At 34.5% G+C, this 19,451-nt stretch overlaps 2 protein-coding genes and 1 long non-coding RNA gene across 5 annotated transcripts; 2 read left to right on the forward strand and 1 right to left on the reverse strand.

The window, feature by feature from the left end:
* Positions 1 to 2,173: 2,173 nt before the first annotated feature.
* Positions 2,174 to 5,113, forward strand: LOC125212016 (putative late blight resistance protein homolog R1A-10). Its single transcript, XM_048112018.1, has 2 exons — positions 2,174 to 4,853; positions 4,941 to 5,113. Exon 1 carries the CDS (start codon positions 2,384 to 2,386, stop codon positions 4,850 to 4,852), a length of 2,469 nt encoding a protein of 822 aa, XP_047967975.1. The 5' UTR covers positions 2,174 to 2,383; the 3' UTR covers position 4,853; positions 4,941 to 5,113.
* Positions 5,114 to 8,316: 3,203 nt separating this feature from the next.
* On the forward strand, positions 8,317 to 12,581 carry LOC125211450 (putative late blight resistance protein homolog R1A-10). 3 transcript variants are annotated; one of them, XM_048111249.1, is made up of 4 exons: positions 8,890 to 8,996; positions 9,447 to 9,596; positions 9,682 to 11,946; positions 12,399 to 12,581. In XM_048111249.1, exon 3 carries the CDS (start codon positions 9,727 to 9,729, stop codon positions 11,920 to 11,922), a length of 2,196 nt encoding a protein of 731 aa, XP_047967206.1. In that variant the 5' UTR covers positions 8,890 to 8,996; positions 9,447 to 9,596; positions 9,682 to 9,726; the 3' UTR covers positions 11,923 to 11,946; positions 12,399 to 12,581. The 3 variants fall into 3 exon arrangements, with proteins under 3 accessions (XP_047967204.1, XP_047967205.1, XP_047967206.1); XM_048111247.1 differs by lacking the exon at positions 9,447 to 9,596 and having other exon boundaries at positions 8,317 to 8,996; XM_048111248.1 differs by lacking the exon at positions 9,447 to 9,596 and having other exon boundaries at positions 8,317 to 8,996; positions 9,706 to 11,946.
* Positions 12,582 to 18,602: 6,021 nt separating this feature from the next.
* Positions 18,603 to 19,420, reverse strand: LOC125211093. Its single transcript, XR_007174453.1, has 2 exons — positions 19,315 to 19,420; positions 18,603 to 18,932 (listed from the first exon to the last, which is right to left on the reverse strand). It is a non-coding gene; the product is annotated as an uncharacterized LOC125211093 (long non-coding RNA).
* Positions 19,421 to 19,451: the final 31 nt, after the last annotated feature.

A 19,451-nucleotide genomic window follows, 5' to 3' on the forward strand; every position in this document is an offset into this window, starting at 1 on the left:
ATGCATCTAATCAAGTAACTAACCATGTAAAGTGTATACATTATCGATGCACACATAATGATAATGTCCTCAATTTATGTTTAAAATAAAAAGGTTTTCTATTATTTCTTATTCACTTAAATAAGTAAATCTAGATCGAATCATAATTTATTTAATTTGTAATCTGACAAAGTTTACATGTAAGTCAAAAGTGACCATATGAAAACTACTCCAACTTGTTGTTAAACAAATCAGAATGGTCCCCAAATTTAGGGGTTAGCACGTTCACAAAAGATATTTTAATATATATCGAATATATTGGTGTTCACATGTCATCTTCATTGCATCAAGTTGACTAACTACAGTTAAATTTAAACTGATTAATTAACTAAGACAAAAAATTGCATGTTGGTGCACAATCATTTTAATTTGTGGCATTTTAAGTGTCCTAATACGTTTGTGGTGATATACATTATTTTAACACTTTCAAATGTCATATTATACTAGTATAATTTATCTGTGCACCTGGCTTTTACCTGGCACCTGAAAGTATCACAATAGGCTGCTAGGATCCAATATTTATTACCAATATTTATTGTAAATAAATAATAAATATTGGTGGTAAGTTATTCATTAAATAAATATTGGTGGTAAGTTATTCATTCTTATACTCCCTTGTTCATGAACATTATTTCAATAGTAGAGACATTAAAAATTAATAGATCAAGATTTTCAGCAATGAAGGAGAACAATTATTATTTATTTAGCAATCTGACAGTGTAGACTGAGCATATGAACGCAAATCCGACTTGTTAGCAATAATCAAATGTGGGTGATCCTAAAATTACGGATTAGCACGTTCACAAACGATAAATACATGGAGAAAAACAAACCATTATTCTTAAATCAAAGGAAGCGTGATACGACCGACAAATTCATAATCACTACATTAATATAATTAATACGGTATTGATAGTTTCAAAGCAATATATGATTGAATAATATAGTACATTATTTTATGCAAATAAAGAAATATCAACTTGCCATCGAATATTGTATGCAGAGTACAGCTGGTGGTGGTGAAGTTAACATCTTTTTAATTTTTTTATCTAGGGCTGATGCAAAAAAAAAATCGTATTATGGGCTATATGTATTCCAGATACTCCTAATTATAAAGTACAACATATTTTCGAATGGTTTAAATTATTAATTGGGACTTTTGTATAACAATTTATACAAACAGATAAATTTTAAAAAATTATTAAAAAATAATTTAAGACTTGATTAGGGGCTTAAGCTTCCTGTCTCTCCACCTAGTTCCGCTAATAAATTTTAGTGAGATTGGTCACTAACGTTATAAACTTTGGTCAAAGTTTGGTATTTTTCATTAACTTTAAAATTGGTCTAGAATATTATCACTATATTTTACTAACTTACGAGGTTTTTTTTTTGGTTTTTTTAATCATATTTGACATAAATCAATGTGGTTTTCTATGTGATTTTTTTATCTTATATGTTATGAACTTAAAAAAGTGATTTAAAATATCATAAAATGTATCACGATTTTTCACGTAAAATAAGATTTTGATAAAAATATCTTATTTGGGTTAGTATGGGAAATACCAACCAAACGGACAAAGTTCATGATATTCTATACCAATTTTAAAGTTCGTGGTAAATATCAAATTTTGGCCAAAGTTCGTGATTTTAGGGACCAATATCACTAAAATTTATCTATCTTACTTTATTTTTTAATCTATTTTTTTTATTTTACTATTACTTTATTCTCTCTTTGTTTAACCAGTAAACAAAACTTTCTAAAATTAGGGATGCAACCAATGAAGCGGGACAGAGCGAGTAAAAAAAACTTTCTAAAAACCAGTGGTGCGTCACGGGTTTCTAGAAATATTAAGAAAAAATGGGTGAAAGAAAATTAGTGGAATAGAGGTCTCACTTGTATATATTACTTTTAAATTATGTGATTGGAATGTGGGGTCCCTTTATAATTTATGGTAATTATGAACCGTGACTCCTATTTGTAAATGGACCAAAATGGCAAAATGAGACTCCTATTTGTGGACGTAGGGAGTAATAAGATTGTGTGACATCTATTGTGACAGTTTTGGGTGTTGCAATAAGTGTTTATTTATCATCACATTATATGTCCTAATTAATGAGCATTAACTACATATCTAATGCTCAGATGTACATCGGTGAGGGTAAAATCCAGTGATACTAAAAAGCTTTTAAAGCGTAACTTGTGAAAGCTATTTTGCAATCCAAAAATTTTCTAGCAACCCAAAAACCCAACACTTGATATCATATAATCTTCCAAATTGTTTCAGTCATCTCATAAAAAACCCAACATTCCTAATTTTTCTTCCAAATTGTTTTCTAGTAAGAGATGGCCTATGCTGTTGTATACTCACTAGCTCAAACAATAGACCAGATCCTAAATCATGATGAATACCCCCTCTCTGAAATTGGAAAACAACAGATTCACATGCTAAAAAAAAACGTATTTTCCTTGATAAATTTTCTTAAATGGTTTAAGGAGGAAGGCAGCAGCTTGGAAAGAAGAATCAGAGATGCAGCTAATGAAGCAGAGGATGTAATCGAGCATTGGATGCACGAGCATATCCGATCAACTGCTGCTGGACTTGCCACCGATATTGAATATGATCTTGGCGAGCTGAATATGGTGATGGAGGAAATTAACTCCATTTCCAAAGAGGTGGATCTCATCAAACCGTGGCCTTCTCCGAAGATGCTGCAGTCGAGGCCACCAATGTCAACGTGCATCCGTGACGGTTTCACTGTTGGTCTGGAGGAGGATTTGAAGAAAATAAAAGGTTTGGTTTTGGGAGAATCACCCTACCTCGAGATTATCCAGATCACGGGGATGGGCGGTATTGGGAAGACAACTCTGGCCAAAGAGGTTTATCATGATGAGTTGATTAAGGAGACGTTCCCATTTCGTGCTTGGGTGACTGTATCACAAGATTATCATAACGTGGAAAATATATTTGCGGATCTCCTACGTTCGTTTGGAGGAAATGTGGAAAGCAACGGCGAGCCAGCCATATATAGTTTGTACAGTATGTTGATCTTCAAGAAGTACCTTATTGTATTGGATGATGTGTGGAGCGCAGAGGCGTTGAATGGCATAATGAGAGCCTTTCCCAACGACAGAAATGGAAGTCGAATCATGTTAACCACAAGGATAGAGAGTGTGGCTTCTTATGATCAAATGCACAAGATGCAATTGATAGGCCCAAGTCAAAGTTGGGAACTACTCAAGCAAAAGGTATTTCAGAGCGAAAAATGTCCATCTGAGTTGGAGAAGATCGGAAAGGATATTGCAAAAGGATGTAAGGGGCTACCCCTTGCAGTTGTGGTAGCTGCTCGTATATTGTCTCAAAGAAGTCAGACTCAATCCTCGTGGGAGGATGTTGCTCAAAACATACGTTCACTTATCCAGAATGACGAGCACTTTGAAAAGACTATGTCTTTGAGTTATACATACTTGCATCGTCGTTTAAGGCCTTTTTTCATTTACATGTGTGGCTTTCCTGAAGCTTACGAAATTCGAGTCTCCATGCTTATCAAGTTATTCATGGCTGAAGGATTCGTGAAAGATCAAGTAAAGGGTGAAGAATATCTGATTGAGCTTGAGAGGCAAAACCTGATTTTAGATAAGGCCATCAAGTCCAATGGCAAAGTCAAAAGTTACTCTGTCCATGGTTTGCTACGTGACTTGTGCAATATAAAGGCTCTAGATGAGAATTACGAGCGACGGCTCAGTAATTCTCATCTTGATCTAAGGGAGGTTGCAAGAGCGTACGCTTCGACCATGCGCTCTGTTATAAGCTTCCAACGTAATGAAAGCTCATTACGCGGTCTGCGCAAGTTCAAATTGCTGAGAGTGTTGGATGTGGTTGATACTAATGCCTATTCGCTCCCTCCTTCATTGTTTGAGCTCTTCCACTTGAGGTACCTTGCTTTCGGATGTCCAATGGAGGTTCCATCAGCCATATCCAGACTTGAGAATCTTCGCGCTCTGATCATCCGTCCCGGCAAAAGGTCAAGGAAATACTCAAGGGATGAGGTATATCTACCATTAGAGATATGGATGATGCCACTTTTGACTCATCTTGTATCCTTTTTCGATCTCTTGCCAAATCCAGAAGGAGCAGCTTCTGCTCTGAAGGAACTGCTCACACTGGCAGTGGTGAAGAAGCTGATATGTACAGAAGAGCTGATGAAATTGATATGCAATGTGAAAAAGCTGGCAATCAATTATTTTGGAGACAAATATCAACAAGACTATCAACTTGAGAATCTTGTTCTCCTATCTCAACTTGAGAAGCTGACACTAGTTGTGACAAAAGGTTCTCATCTTCAGAAAAAAGCTAGGCCTATTTTTCCCAAGACACTGAAAAAGTTAACCTTGAGTGGTTGGCGATTTCCTTGGGAAGATATGAAAGCTATTGCCACTCTTCCCAATCTTGAAGTTCTCAAATTGAGAGATCATGCCTTTCAAGGCGATACGTGGAGCACTATTGAAGAAAGTTATGGTGACAAGGATGGAGAAGATTTTGAAGTGAATCCGTTTGTTAAACTGAAATATTTGCTAATTGAGGAATCTGATTTACAGGAGTGGATTATTGACAACTGCCACTTCCAAGCACTGAAGCGCCTAGTGCTCAAAGGGTGTGATAAGCTGAATCAGATTCCAAAACACATTGGATATATAGCATCAGCTCTTACGTTCGAGGTTGATAGTGCAAACCTATCTCTTTTGAACTGTGTCAAAGAGATCCAACAGGATCAAGAGATATATGGCAAAATCGTTAAAGTTGACCTACTATAAGGTTAGCCCTATTAGTTTAGAGAGACTTTTATTAGGCACAGAGTGTATTTGATGATTGTCTTTTTAATTTGCTTGCTCTATCTTTCAGGGGTATTATAGCAAGAGAAGTGAGATGATATTCCAGATCCAATACTTCACCGACACGCTTTGTATTTAAGGACTCCACTATTAACAAACTTATGTATTTGTGAATCCCTGCCTGTTCAGTGCTACTCATTCCATTCCATATTAATAGATACATTTTGCCATTTTGGTATATTCCATAGTAATAGAGTCATTTTCTTTTTTTAGTAAAAGTCAACACATTTTTCCACACTTACTTTACTCTCTCTTACTTTTTTTTCTCTCTTCATCTATCTTTTTCACTTACACTTTATTCTCTCTCTACTTAACCACCTAGCACAATTTTTCTTAATCTCCGTGACGAAAAGAAACGTCTCCATTACTTGGAATCTGTGACGAAAAGAAATGGAGCGAGTACTATTTTTTTATTTATATGTATTTATGTATTTCTTCATATGAAACGCTGACTAAACTTATATGTTGTGAATCCCTGCTTATTCAGTACTACTCCCTCTGTCTCTGAAAATTTTTCACATATTTCTTTTTTTGTCCGTCCTTAAAAATTTGTCATCTTTCATTTTTACCAATTTTTGTTGTGGATTCCACATTCCATTAACTCATTCCCACTCACATATTATTTTAAAACTAATATATAAAAGTAGGACCCATATAACACCAATTTTTTCAACCCACTTTCTATTATATTTCTTAAAACTCGTACCGGATTAAATGGTACCAAATTTTAATGGAGGGAAGAAGTACTATCTTGGTTTTTTTTATATATATATTTATGTATTTCTTCATATGAAATGCTCACCGTCGCACTAATTCATATCTAAGTGATATAATTACATGGTCAAAAGCATGCCATGAGGTCCTAACCAGACAATAAACTTTCATAAATAATTCCTTTTTCTTTTGGGATGGATAAATAGATGCGTGATCAATTGCTAACTTTTTTAAATTGTTAACCTACAAAATTCCGTACACTTGCAGGTGATATTTTGATTTTAATCATTATTAATAGTCAAGTCATATACATATAGACAAAGAGATTGTTTGAATACAGTTCAAGAGATGAAGAGTAAAAGTAGTGAAATTACTATTAGTGAATTGCTGGGACCATTTTCTAAAGTAGAGAGTTCCTAATTTTAGGAAACTGATTAAAAAGGAAAGAATTTCTATTTTTAAGAAACAAATGAAGTAGTAAATATTTAAATATTATTAATTTATATTACCCAAAAGTATAATAAACAAACACAAACTCATTCGGCCTTGACATTTAACTAATTTAAGCATAATTATGTAGTACAACAACGTTTGCATTTCAAGTTTGAGCATTCACGGTGGATGGCCACCTGGGGTCATCATAGTCCTGGAGATCGGCCACCATTGCAGAGAATGGGCCTAAAGTTGGCCCTTTCTCGCCCTCAAAGGGCCGCTGGATCGGCCATGTCCAATGGAAAGGGGCCGATGATCAGCCTATTATTATGTCATGATCAGCCTATCATTACACTTTTTTTGTTTGTTTTGAATTTATGTATTTCACATGTTCTACTGTAAAAACCTTGTTCCATTCTTTCCATTTCCCACGCCAACATCTTTTATCTTTTCTCATTTCCCTAACTTTTTCTCTCTTTTTAAGAATATCAATTTGTTTCTTGTAGTATTTTGTTTAATAATTGTAATACAACGAGTATTTGTGTATTATATATTACTTTGTTATTTTAATTTAATTTATTTAATAATCTATTAAACATAGAAGTGTAAAAAGATCAAAATATACCGATATGAATGCTCTTAAATCCTTAAAGAAAAGCATTATTAATCATATTCATAAATATTTAGCATAACTATGAAGTTTGACATTTTATGTTTTGACAGCCTAGTTACCATAACTAAAAGCATCGATATTTAAAAAAATTTCAGAGTAACATGTGGGAGGGTGTGAGTCACATCAATATTGTTTAATGCAAATAAACAATTACTATCAACTTTCCATTGAATAATCAACACTACAATGTACCACTAGCGTTATTAATTTTTGAATAATTATGACGCTAATATGTGTGTCAAGAAACTAAAAACACTAAAGTTTAGACTATTTGGTGACGTGAGAGATAAAAATATAAAATTATTACATTGTTATTAATGTATAATAAGACTCATCTCATTAGAAAAAGATGTTAGAATTTTCTATATTTATAAATGGATCAAAATTAAAAAATTACTCTAACTTGTTTATGGGTAGGATGGATTAAGTATTTGATTCACAAAACCCAAGATATTGTAATTGTAAGAGCATTCACAATGCCTCATCGCCCCACCATTGCGGTGGAAGGGCCATCCGGCGGCTCCACCTTCTCTCTCCAAAAGGGCCGATGTATCGGCCTTGGCCTATCCAAATGGGGCGTCGATCGGCCCTCCATTGTGGTAAGACGGTCGACAATCGGCCCTGATCTTTTTTGTATTGCTGAATGGGGGAGGGGAAGAAACGTAGGGGAAGAAGAAGAAGAAGAAGGGAGGGAGAAGAAGAAGAAGAAAGCGGCGGTTGTGAGGAAGATTAACCCTAATTTATTATTTAAACTATAAATTAGTGGGCCAATGAATTTATTAAATAGATAGACTATAAATGAATGGGCCAATAATTTTATTAAATTAATGGAATATATTTGAGATGGGCTAATTTATGCTTTCATTTAGTTAATTAATAAGTTGTCACGTATTTGAGATAAATTAAAATTTATTTCATGTATTATATAATATTTTTACATTTTAATTTAATTAAGTTAATAATATATTAAATATATAGGAGATGTGGAAATGAATTGAAAATGGGAAGGCCCCTATGGAAAGGCCCTTCCATTGTGGGAAGATAGGTCCTTTAGATAAATGCTGATGTGGAATGGGAGGACCCTATGGGAGGGTCCTTCCATTGTGAATGCTCTAAGGCCTATGGATGCTTGATTACGGATTAGTTCAAATAAGTAATCTGATTAATTCGAATCATATGACTTTACATGCCATCACACCTAACCACCCAATTACAATCATACTCCCTCCGTCCCCCATTAGCAGTCACAGTTTGACTGGACACGGATTTTAAAAAATGTAAAGAAAAGTTGGTTGAAAAAGTTAATGGAATGTGGGACCCAATTTTTTATATAGATTTTATAATAAAATGTTAGTGAAGTGAGTTAGTGGAATGTGGGACCTACTACCATTTATGGTAAAAATGAGGTGTGACTCTTAATTGAGGACGGATCGAAATGGAAAAAAATGACTTTTAATGGGGGACGGAGGAAGTATTATTATGTGAGATATATATAGAAAATATATAAGCATTAGTAAAATAAGAATGATAGGAACCACCGGCAGTCCGCACATTGTTTCAGAATTTAAAAATTAAGAATCATTTTCAACTCTTAGATTGAATGATATATGGTGGATTCATAACTTTGTTGAATGAATTAAAGAGGTTTTGCATATGCTTATTCAATTATTCAATTACACTTTGTCTTTGATTCCTCAGCCCCCATTTAGCAAGTCTCGTAGCAATTAATTTATCAGTAATTTAAGCACATATTCTTCATAAATGATGGCTACTTTTATCTCTGCAAATAAAAAGATAGAAGCATAAAGGAGAAAGAGAGAGATGGCGGACGCAGCTGTGGAATTCCTGCTGAACAACCTCAAGGAGCTCGTGCTGCAGGAAACCCATCTAATGAATGAGACGGAGGGAAACGTGGGCAAGTTGAAGAGCGATCTCCTCCACCTCCAAGCCTTCCTCAGGGAAACAGTGAAGATGCGGAACAGCAACGAGAGAATAAAGCTGATGCGGAAGGAGATCCACGATGTCGTTTACGATGTCGAAGATATCATTGGTGCATACATGGCAAAGAACAAAGTTTCAGGGAAGAGTAGTGTTTTTTTCAAAAAGTTCCTGACTAGCCACCGGAGCGTGCTCAATTTCCACAGCATTGGGCGGAAAGTGGCGGGTTCCAGCGGCCGACTCGAACAGTTGAGGAAAGAAATCAACCTCACCACCAATGAGGAAGACAAAACGGAAATACTTTCTGAGGTTACCTTTCTACCCTCTCATATATAATATGATTACAACAACAATTACATGATCAAGATTGGTGTTCTATTCTTTATGAAATATAAATCAAATGTTATTTGGCATACTTGGTACGAGGAGTGCAAGATAGTAAATTAAGTTAGAGAGCCACCTTTTAGTTTCAACAATCCTGCATTTTGACTATCTCATATTCAGTCTCAGTTTTTATGTAATTTGATGATTAACTTTTCTACTTTATTAGTACTCCTACTATTTAAATATGAAAAATATATTTTGGGTGCATTTCAACACAACTACTCATTACTATTCTTCAATATCTAATTTTGTATCTTATATTACGAATGATAGATCTTTGTTTTCCGTTTTCATCTCAAGTCCAAATTGTCACGTGTTAATTTTATAAAGATGATGATCTAAATTGCCAATAAATCCTCTAACTCTCAAAATCAGCTCAATATACGGAACCTTCCACTGGAGACTGGACGTCTGTCTCACAGACATTAAATCCTTGATGATAAATTTACATCAAAATGAAAAACCAACTGCAATACAGTTAGAGGTGTCCTAGTGCAAGAAACCAAATCCACCCAGTGTTTTAAAGTGAGTAATCTAGTGACCAAATGTCATCGATTCGAATTTCACACCACTTTATAGGTTAAACATTGACATTGCATAGAAATCTCAGGATTTCATCATTTTCTTACAACAGCCTCGACCACCAAGAAAGGACATGAGTATGGTGGGCTTTGCAGACGTGGCCGAACGCCTCATACGCCGTTTGACTCAAGAAGCTGATGGTCTTGATGTCATTTCTCTGACTGGTATGTCTGGGCTGGGCAAAACGACATTGGCATGGAAGATTTATAATGATCCTGAAATCATCTTAAAGTTCCCCACCCGCATATGGCTTACTGTTTCAGCAAGGTTCACAGAGAGAGATATCTTTCTACGCATCCTCGGCCATTTAACCACACTAGATGACGACATGCGTGCCAAAGATGGAGAGGAATTAGCTGAAATTGTATCCAACTATCTCCAGATGGGCACTTTCATACTAGTGATGGATGATGTATGGAGCATACCTGCTTGGGAACAACTTAAGAAGGCTCTCCCGTTACAAGAAAACAAAAGTAAAGTCTTGCTCACCAGTCGTGAAGAGACTGTGGGAAGTGCTGCTAGTAAGCCAAGACCTTTCGTGCCATTGCGCGCCTTTGATCCAGAAGAATGCTGGGAGCTGTTGCGGTTGGAGGCACTGGGAAAGCTCGAATGCCCTCCTCAACTGGTACAAGTCGGGAAAAAAATTGCAGCAGATTGCGATGGACTGCCACTTGCGATAGTCGTCATTGGAGGCATCCTTTACGAGTTATCAGATTCAAATAATGTGGATAAAACTAGAAGGAACTGGCTAAAAGTGTCGATGGATGTGAACTCATATCTCAGTGAGAAGAAGCTGGATAAACGCATGACAAAATTCATATCTATGAGTTATGAGAGTCTACCTCACTATCTGCGACCTTGCTTTCTTTATCTGGGGTTGTTCCCAGAAGACTATAAGATTTCAGCTTCGAAATTGATCCGCATGTGGATTGGAGAAGGGTTCATACAACAGGAGGATGCATGTATTCCGTTGGAGGAGGTTGGACAAAATTATTTGAAGGCTCTCATTAGTAGAAACTTAGTCAATACTCTCAAGTTTAAAGCTGATGGTAATGTCAAAACATGCCAGATTCATGATACCTTGCGTGATTTCTGCCGCATTGAAGCTGCAACTGAAAACTTTCTCCAAGAGATCAGGCTCAACGATCGAGGAGAATGTGTACCTCAAATCTCTGTGTGGTGTCGCCATCTTTCTATTCATTCCGATTGCAAGCGGTATATCTCATCAAGATCTTTAACTCCTCGTGCCCGCTCATTTGTTTGTCTCTCCAAGGAGCCCTATGATGACCTATCTCCGAAAGACATCACAAACCTCATTAAAGCCTTTAGGTTTCTCAGAGTTTTTGAGGTTCAACCCTTGAGATTCAAGGAAATTTATTCTGGCATCGACAGTTTGATCCATATGAGGTACATTGCCTTGTCCATCACCTTGGCGATACTTTCTCCACATTTCGACAAGATTTGCAACCTGCAAACTCTTATCATCAATACCACATCTCCTACCCTCCAAATTAAAGCCAACATATGGAAGATGAAGCACTTGAGCTATTTCAAGACAAATGCCTCCGCAACATTGCCCAGGGCCAAGCCCGCTGATTGTGCAAATAAGCTTCAGACACTCGGCTTAATCTCCATGAGGAGTTGCAAGGGACTTCATAAGCGGGCTCCCAATCTGAAGAAATTGGGCATGAGTGGGAAACTAGCGTTGCTTTCCGAAGAAAATGGACCTTTTGATAGTGTGAGGCAGATGAGATATCTGCGAAAGCTAAAACTAGTAAACGACAAGGCACAAGAAACGGAGCGACTGAATTGCCTACCAAAAGTTGATCAATTCCCATCTGGACTTACAAGCCTCACACTGTGTTCGACTTCCCTCAAATGGGAAGAAATATCTACTCTCAGATCGCTCCAGAAGCTCGAGGTGCTCAAGCTAAAATATCAAGCATGTATCGGGCACACCTGGGAGTTAGAAGATGCAGTTGAAGGTTTTCCGTCGCTTCAATTCCTGCTCATTGAAGAGACAGATTTAGCTTTCTGGCAGGCTAAATCACATCACTTCCCCAAGCTTAGAAGCCTTGTGCTCAAGCACTGTGACAAACTTCGTGAAATTCCAGTTGATCTGGCTAATGTACAGAGCTTCGAGATGTTGGATTTGACTACATGCACAGTTGCAGTGGACTCTGCCAGGAATATTGCTGCTGAAAAGAAAAACATATTAGGCCTAGACTATGAATTCAAGCTCTCCATCTTTCCTCCTCCTACTAAATGATCAAGATTTATTTATCATTGCCAGGTGAGTTATCTTTCAAATGCATACTCCAACTTAATATTTTTATAATTTCATGTTAATTAATTTGAACTCTGAAAGGAAAACGATTCAGCTACTTTGGGACTGAGGGAATATAGTATTCCCTCCATTTCCTAAAAATAAGAACGTTGGAAATGACACGAATTTTAATGCAAAATTAGTAAAGTAAGAGAGAGAGGGAGAACAAATAAATAAAGTAAGAGAGAGATGGAGAAAAAATGGATAAAGTAAGAGGCGGAAGAGAAAAAAATTATGGAATTAGTGTTATTGGATTGTCGGGATACATTTCCTAAAATGTAGATTTTTTATTTTTAGGAAACGGACCAAAAATGAAAGAATTTCTATCTTTCGATATTAGGAAATAGGAACCATAATTGACATTTTTTTTTTTCTCATAAACTCTGTTTCAATGATTGATAGTTTGCATTAATTTGCAGGGACTGATGTAGGCTGGCTGGCTTGAAAAACTGTTGCACTTCAATTTGTTCTTGGCATTGTTATCTTGAACTGTTTTTCTCTTCTTCAAATAATCGAGCATGTTCGCTCGGATTGTAATAAATGCTGCACTTGATTCTGTCTTATTTATTATCCTATTTATAGTAAATTTATATTGGGCCCAATCAGGGATCTATGGAAGGTTTTGGATATGGGCTCCTCCAATTAGCTTTTTACTGATTAAATTGAACCCCAATTTAATATAAGCTTTTAATTCGAATATTACGAGCAGCCACTACAGAAGTAATATTGCACTCCCATCCAAATCCGAAATTACAAGTAATCCGAGTTTCCGTTGTTTATATTATTTATTTCCCGCACTTAAGATATAAATGTCCATTTATTAATTAATGTCTGCTATGGACTTAATTAATTAATATCTTATTAATTCCAAGAGTGGACTTAGCAAGAAACATTTATTTATTATTCATAGAGTAATAAAACTCCAACTGACCAGTTTTCCGAATAATAAAACTTTGTTCGAGCTCCTATTGAGGACATTATCAAACGAGACTCACCTCGTGCGCGATTCAACATAATAGCAATCCTAGCACCGCTAGATATTAATCACCACTACCCAATATATCAGGATTATTGGGTTGCGAAAAACCCGCACCATTTGATAAGTCAAAGTAGTGCATAATCAATATCGTATGCTCAATGCTTACGTATGTAGATTAAGAAATAGTTATTTATCAAGACCTAGTCTTTCAGTAGATAGCATAAAGACACGTCTTGCTGTTAGATCCATTTAGTGCTATACCACATCAACGTCATCTTATTTCAGTAAGGCTTAGAAATAATCGGACTGACATTGCAACCTTTCACGATAGGTAGTCTAAGCCTATCTGGGTTGTGAAATTCTTCTTTTTCTTTTGCAAAGCATTGCATAGAACCGACCGTGTTACCTTAAAGTGGACGACGCCCACAACCAGTCTACTAAGCAAAAGACTTAGACTTTGTTTGCTTCTAATACATTTAAATGTTTATAAAACATTTTATAAATGCACAAGCAAACACAATGTAATAATATATTGATTCTATTCGTGCGTAACTGCTCGAATAATACTGAATCGGGTTAAAAGTGGATTATAGAGTTTTACGTATACAAGCAAGATTCTATTCGAGCGAAACTTGCTCGAAACATGCTTTTCAGTATACCAAACCTAATATATAGTGCACTCTTTTTTCATCTCAGTGAAGTAAAATGTGCTTAGAGTGAAGTATTCCATGGTTAGAGTGAAGTGTTTGTGATGCATGTTATTAGTGATCAGTTTTTTTATCTCAGTGAAGTAAAATGTGCTTAGAGTGTAGTATTTCATGGTTAGAGTGAAGTGTTTGTGATGCATGTTATTAGTGATCTGTTTTTCATCTCAGTGAAGTAAAATGTGCTTACAGTGAAGTATTCCTTGGTTAGAGTAAAGTGTTTGTGATGCATGTTATTAGTGATCTGTTTTTCATCTCAGTGAAGTAATATGTGCTTACAGTGAAGTATTCCTTGGTTAGAGTAAAGTGTTTGTGATGCATGTTATTAGTGATTTGTTTTTTATCTCAATGTAGTAAAATGTGCTTAGAGTGAAGTATTTCATGGTTAGAGTGAGGTGTTTGCGATACATGTTATTAGTGATCTTTTTGTGTTTGAATGTTGTTATGTTCAAGTATATTGTGTTTGAATGTTGTTATTAATCATTTTTTACTTTCTTTATATAATAGGATAACCAGTGAATCTTTCGGAAGCTGCTGATATACGTAAAGAAAGACGAAAGACTGAAGAGAAAAATAAAGAGTAGGGGAAGCTTATGCATGTATGGAGAATGAAACAATTGTAGAAACTGATATAGTTCATAACATGATTCAGTTCACTGTAATACCTATTCGGTTCATTTACATTCAATAGTTTCATAACTTAAATTAATATTTTATTCAAAATTTTTATTTATGTAGTTCATAGATATATAGATTCAGTTGATTTTTAATAGCTCTTTTGTTCACAAATGATATTTAACAAAATATAATTAACAAATAAACTAATTAATTGTTGAAATGATGTAAACAACTAAATAAGTGAATCAATTCGCAATCATAGTGAACTAAAATAAGTACACAGTGAACTAAAAACATGTAAGCAGTGAACTAATTCACACTTATACCGAACTAAAAAATAGGTACGCAACGAAATAAGTATGTTGAACCAATAAGTTTTCTATGAAACAAAACTCACTTACAGTGAAGTAATATTGTTTATAGTGAAGTAATTATGATGATTGATGTTTCAGTGAAGAGTATTATTTATAGTGTACTAATTTTCATTTCAGTTAAGTATAATGAGCATACAGTGATGTATATTGTGCGTATAGTTAAGTATATACAGCATTCCTTATAGCATACTGTTTTTTCATTTTAGTGAAGTATATTGAGCATATAGTGATGCATATGACGTTTATAGTGAAGTAAATGTTGTTTTCATTTTGGTGAAATATAATGAACATATAGTGATATATATAGTGCATATAGTCAAGTAAAAACATGCTTAGAGTGATGTATTCCATGGTTAGAGTGAAGCGTTTGTGAGACATCCTTATAGTGCTCTGTTTTTTCATCTCAGTGAAGTTAAAACATGCTTAGAGTGAAGTATTCTATGGTTAGAGTGAAGTGTTTGTGATGCATGCTTATAGTGATTTGTTTTTTCATCTCAGTGAAGTAAAAATATGCTTAAAGTGAAGTATTTCATGGTTAGAATGAAGTGTTTGTGATCCTTGCTTATAGTGCACTGTTAATTGTAGTTCACAAAATGGTACAGTGAATTGTATTGGCTTTATAGTGAAGTATATTTTGTTCACATATGAACATGTATTTGACAAAATATAGCTCACTACATTAAAAATGAGTTCAGAGTGATCTGATTATGTTGTAAAGTGCTCAATCTTCTATCAACAACACCACAATACATAGATCTGCATATCCATTACAACAATTCATCCCACGGAAAATTCTAAAAATCCAAATGATTTCAAATCCAAAAGAAACTACAAAATATAGATCTGTTCATTCTCTAACTATATTACATGCATAGAACTACAAAGATAGAGATAGATTATTGAGTGTGAGGACATTATTGAGTGAGAGAGATTATTGAGCGAGAGAGATTGGAGAAATTTGTTAGAAGCAGAAAGCTTCTCCATAAGAAGCGTGATTTGAGCCCTAGATTCCATGGCGTGATCGACAGCCTCCGCCTCCAGCTCCTCAAGCTCGCTGCAGAGCCGCTCCTCCACCAACCGTACGTGCTGCCACGTCATCTACAACTCCTCCTCCACCCTCTCCTCTCCCTCCAGGCTGCTCCGGAGCTCCCTCTCTAGCTCCACGTTCCTCCGCCGAAGCGCCTCCGACGCATCACGGTGACGGCCAGAGATCGGCACACACAGAGAAAGATAATGATAACAGAGATAGAGAGAGATAATGCGTGAATGGAGTGTGTATTTGAGAATATGGGAATAAAGTTTATTTTCAGAAATATCCTTATGCAATTTTTATTAATTAATAATGTGTACTTTTATTAATCATTGGATTAAGATAATTATGTGGCTGAGATTTATTCTTTAGTTATATTTTAAAATAAGTTATACATTGATCACTACTTTATATTTAATATGTATAACTAATAGTGAGTTATTTATAGCAAATAAATTTAAATATAATTTGCTTCTCATGTCATTAGTTATGCCGATACCGAAAATACACCATGGATTTTGTCTAATACTAGTTGGACCTTTATGTTATGTTTTGTGGGCCTTAGTTAAAAATGATAAAAGCAATTAATGAGAAGAGGCCCACTTAAACTCAAACATTGAAACCATTCCATTTTCTCTACATTCTATTTACCTCGATCAGTCCACGCAGTGAAATCCCAAAGCTTGATGCTTCAAAGATCAATTTCAAGCAAGCTTACTTCTTTCTGAATGTAAGGTAAGCAAGCTTGATACTTCAAAGATCAATTTCAAAAATATTCTTAGGTGCTTATACTTTAATCAAAATATTCATTAAGTCCTCGTACAATTTTTTCGTTTTAATAGGTCCTTATACCTTTCTCATAAATTTCATCACATCCTCGTACAATTTTTTCGTTTTAGTAGGTCCTTATACTTTGATTATAACTTTTAGTATGTTCGTACACAATTTTTTATTTTAAGATATTCTTTTACTTTTATCTTAGATAATAATTTATATTTAATTAAATTAAATGAACCTTTTAATTTTATTATTTAACTTATCTTATGGTTATAAATATTCAGGAAACGTATCTTTCAATATAAATATAAATAATCAATTGAAAATTTGGATAGTTATTCTAAAAAAAACTTCGATTTTAATCTTCAATCATTACGGTTAATATTTTTATTAGTCTCTACAACTTATTGAGATTATTGGATAACAAGATGATATTATCTTCACAGACTATGCTAAGTTAAATAATGGAATATTAAAAAATTCATTAAGTTTAATTAAATTTAGATTATTATCCAAGATAAATGTAAAAATGTCCCTAAAATAAAAGATGTATAAGGACCTAATGAAAGTTGTGATAAAAGTATAAGGAGCTACTAAAATGAAAAGTTGTACGACGACCTGATAAAAATATTGTGAAAAGTATAAGGACTTATTAAAACAAAAAAATTGTATAAAGATCTAATGAACATTTTGACTAAAGTATAAGGACTTAAGAAAATGTATTTTGTCTTAATTATGCCGATATCAAAAATACATCATGGATTTTGTCTAATATTAGGTGGACCTTTATGTTATGTTTTGTGGGCCTTAGTTAAAAATGATAAAAGCAATTAATGAGAGAGGCCCACTTAAACTCAAACATTGAAACCATTCCATTTTCTCTACATTCTATTTACCTCGATCAGTCCACGCAGTGAAATCTCAAAGCTTGATGCTTCAAAGATCAATTTCAAGCTAGCTTACTTCTTTCTGAATTTAAGGTAAGGAATCCTTGTATATATATGGTTTAAGCTCGAATTATGCCAATTTCTATGTTTGGACACGATTTGAGTTAGCAATTGAAATGAGATTGAAGACTTATGTGGTCAAATGTTTAAATTGAACTCGATAAATGTTTATTTGGTGGATATGAATGTGGATTGAGCAATAAATAAAGTTAAAATCAAGTCTAATTGAGAATTTGGCAAGGGGCGAATATAAGAAGTGTGTGAATCACTTGATTTTGATTTAGTTTTTATGGTTTGGATTTGGAATTGAGGTCTATGATATGAATAAGGCTTAGATTGGTAAAAAATGGAATTTTCCAAGCATAGTTGTGAAATTGGATTAAATTAGGCTAGCCACAAATTTGATACTAATATACATGAAGGGCATTTGTGAGCTTGATTTTTTTTATTATTGCTTGTTGAGGGAGTATGATTCATGGGAATATGATTACCAGTTATAAGTTCTGATATAGCATATGCGCAGGAAAAACAAAACAAATGATACTAGCAGAATAAAAGAAAATTCATCATAGTTGCTACACAAACATTATATCCATGAGAGCTGTGACATCTTATTCGATATCAGTTCCTCTGATCGAGTAAGGGGTGTTACATTACATGAATCCTCCACTATCGGTATTCACATGTATGTAGATTTGATGAATGATTTGATGTTGAATTGTGTTTTAGTACCATTTTCCGTGAAAAAAATAAGACTTGTAAAAAAAGCAACAACTAAAACAACACGAACAACCAACTTTTAGCATAATAATTGCAAACAACAGAACAATCACAAGAGGGATTAAGTCAAGACAATATACATAGCTCCAAATCATATCAGTTCCTCTGATCGAGTAAGGGGTGTTACATTACACGGTATTCATGTGTAGGTAGATTTGATGATGGAACAATTCCTGTTACAATAATTTCAATAGTAGTAAACTAGGAAAACCCAATGTAACTTTTTATGTATTTACTCAAAACAAAAGATAATGTATCTTCGACATTCTTTTGTGTTTTACTACCATTTTCCATGAAAAAAATAAGGCACTTCAAAGAAAGCAGTGTAAATAAAGCAACAATTAAAACAACACAAAACAACCAACTTTTAGCATAATACTCCAAATCAGAACAACAGAACAATCACAAGAGGGATTAAGTCAAGACTATATACATAGCTCCAAATCAGAATTGTTCAGAATGTGCTCAATGAACACCATACAAATTAGGATGTAACGATAAATTATTTGATCTCACCTGACACAATGAACGAACTGAGATTCCATACTGAACAATCAAATAACACAAGCTACACCACAACGCAAAGTTTTGCGGTTCAACATATGAACCGAATCAAGTGCAGCATTTATTACAATCTGAGCGAATATGCTCGATTATTTGAAGAAGAGAAACAGTTCAAGATAACAATGCGAAGAACAAATTGAAGTGCAACAGTTTTTCAAGCCAGCCAGCCTACATCAGTCCCTGCAAATTAATGCAAACTATCAAACTTGAAACAAAGTTTATGAGACAAAAAAATTGTCAATTATGGTTCCTAATATCGAAAGTTTTTTTTTGCATATTCAAATGAAATTTGCACAATGTCATATTACAAAATGCAAGTTCAATATTAGCAGGACACATATACACTAGCTGTTCTCATTACACTTCCGCACATGCACTACTTCATATTTGTCCACCTATTTTATTACCAATATATGTATAATCAAATTTCTATTTTCAGAAAGATATACTACATTCCCTCAGTCCAAAGGTAGTTGAATCGTTTTTCTTTTCAGAGTTTAAATTAATTAACATGAAATTATAAAAAGATTAAGTTGGAGTATGCATTTGAAAGATAACTCACCTGTCAATGGTAAAATCAATCTTGATCATATAGCCGGAGGGGGAGGAGGAAAGATTGAGAGCTTGAATTCTGAGCCTCTGCCAAATATCTTATCCTTTTGAGCAGCAAGGTTGCAGAGGCATTTGTCTTGAAATACC

Source organism: Salvia hispanica, chromosome 3, assembly GCF_023119035.1.
Source record: "Salvia hispanica cultivar TCC Black 2014 chromosome 3, UniMelb_Shisp_WGS_1.0, whole genome shotgun sequence".
In the NCBI taxonomy this organism is placed as follows: Eukaryota; Viridiplantae; Streptophyta; class Magnoliopsida; order Lamiales; family Lamiaceae; genus Salvia; species Salvia hispanica.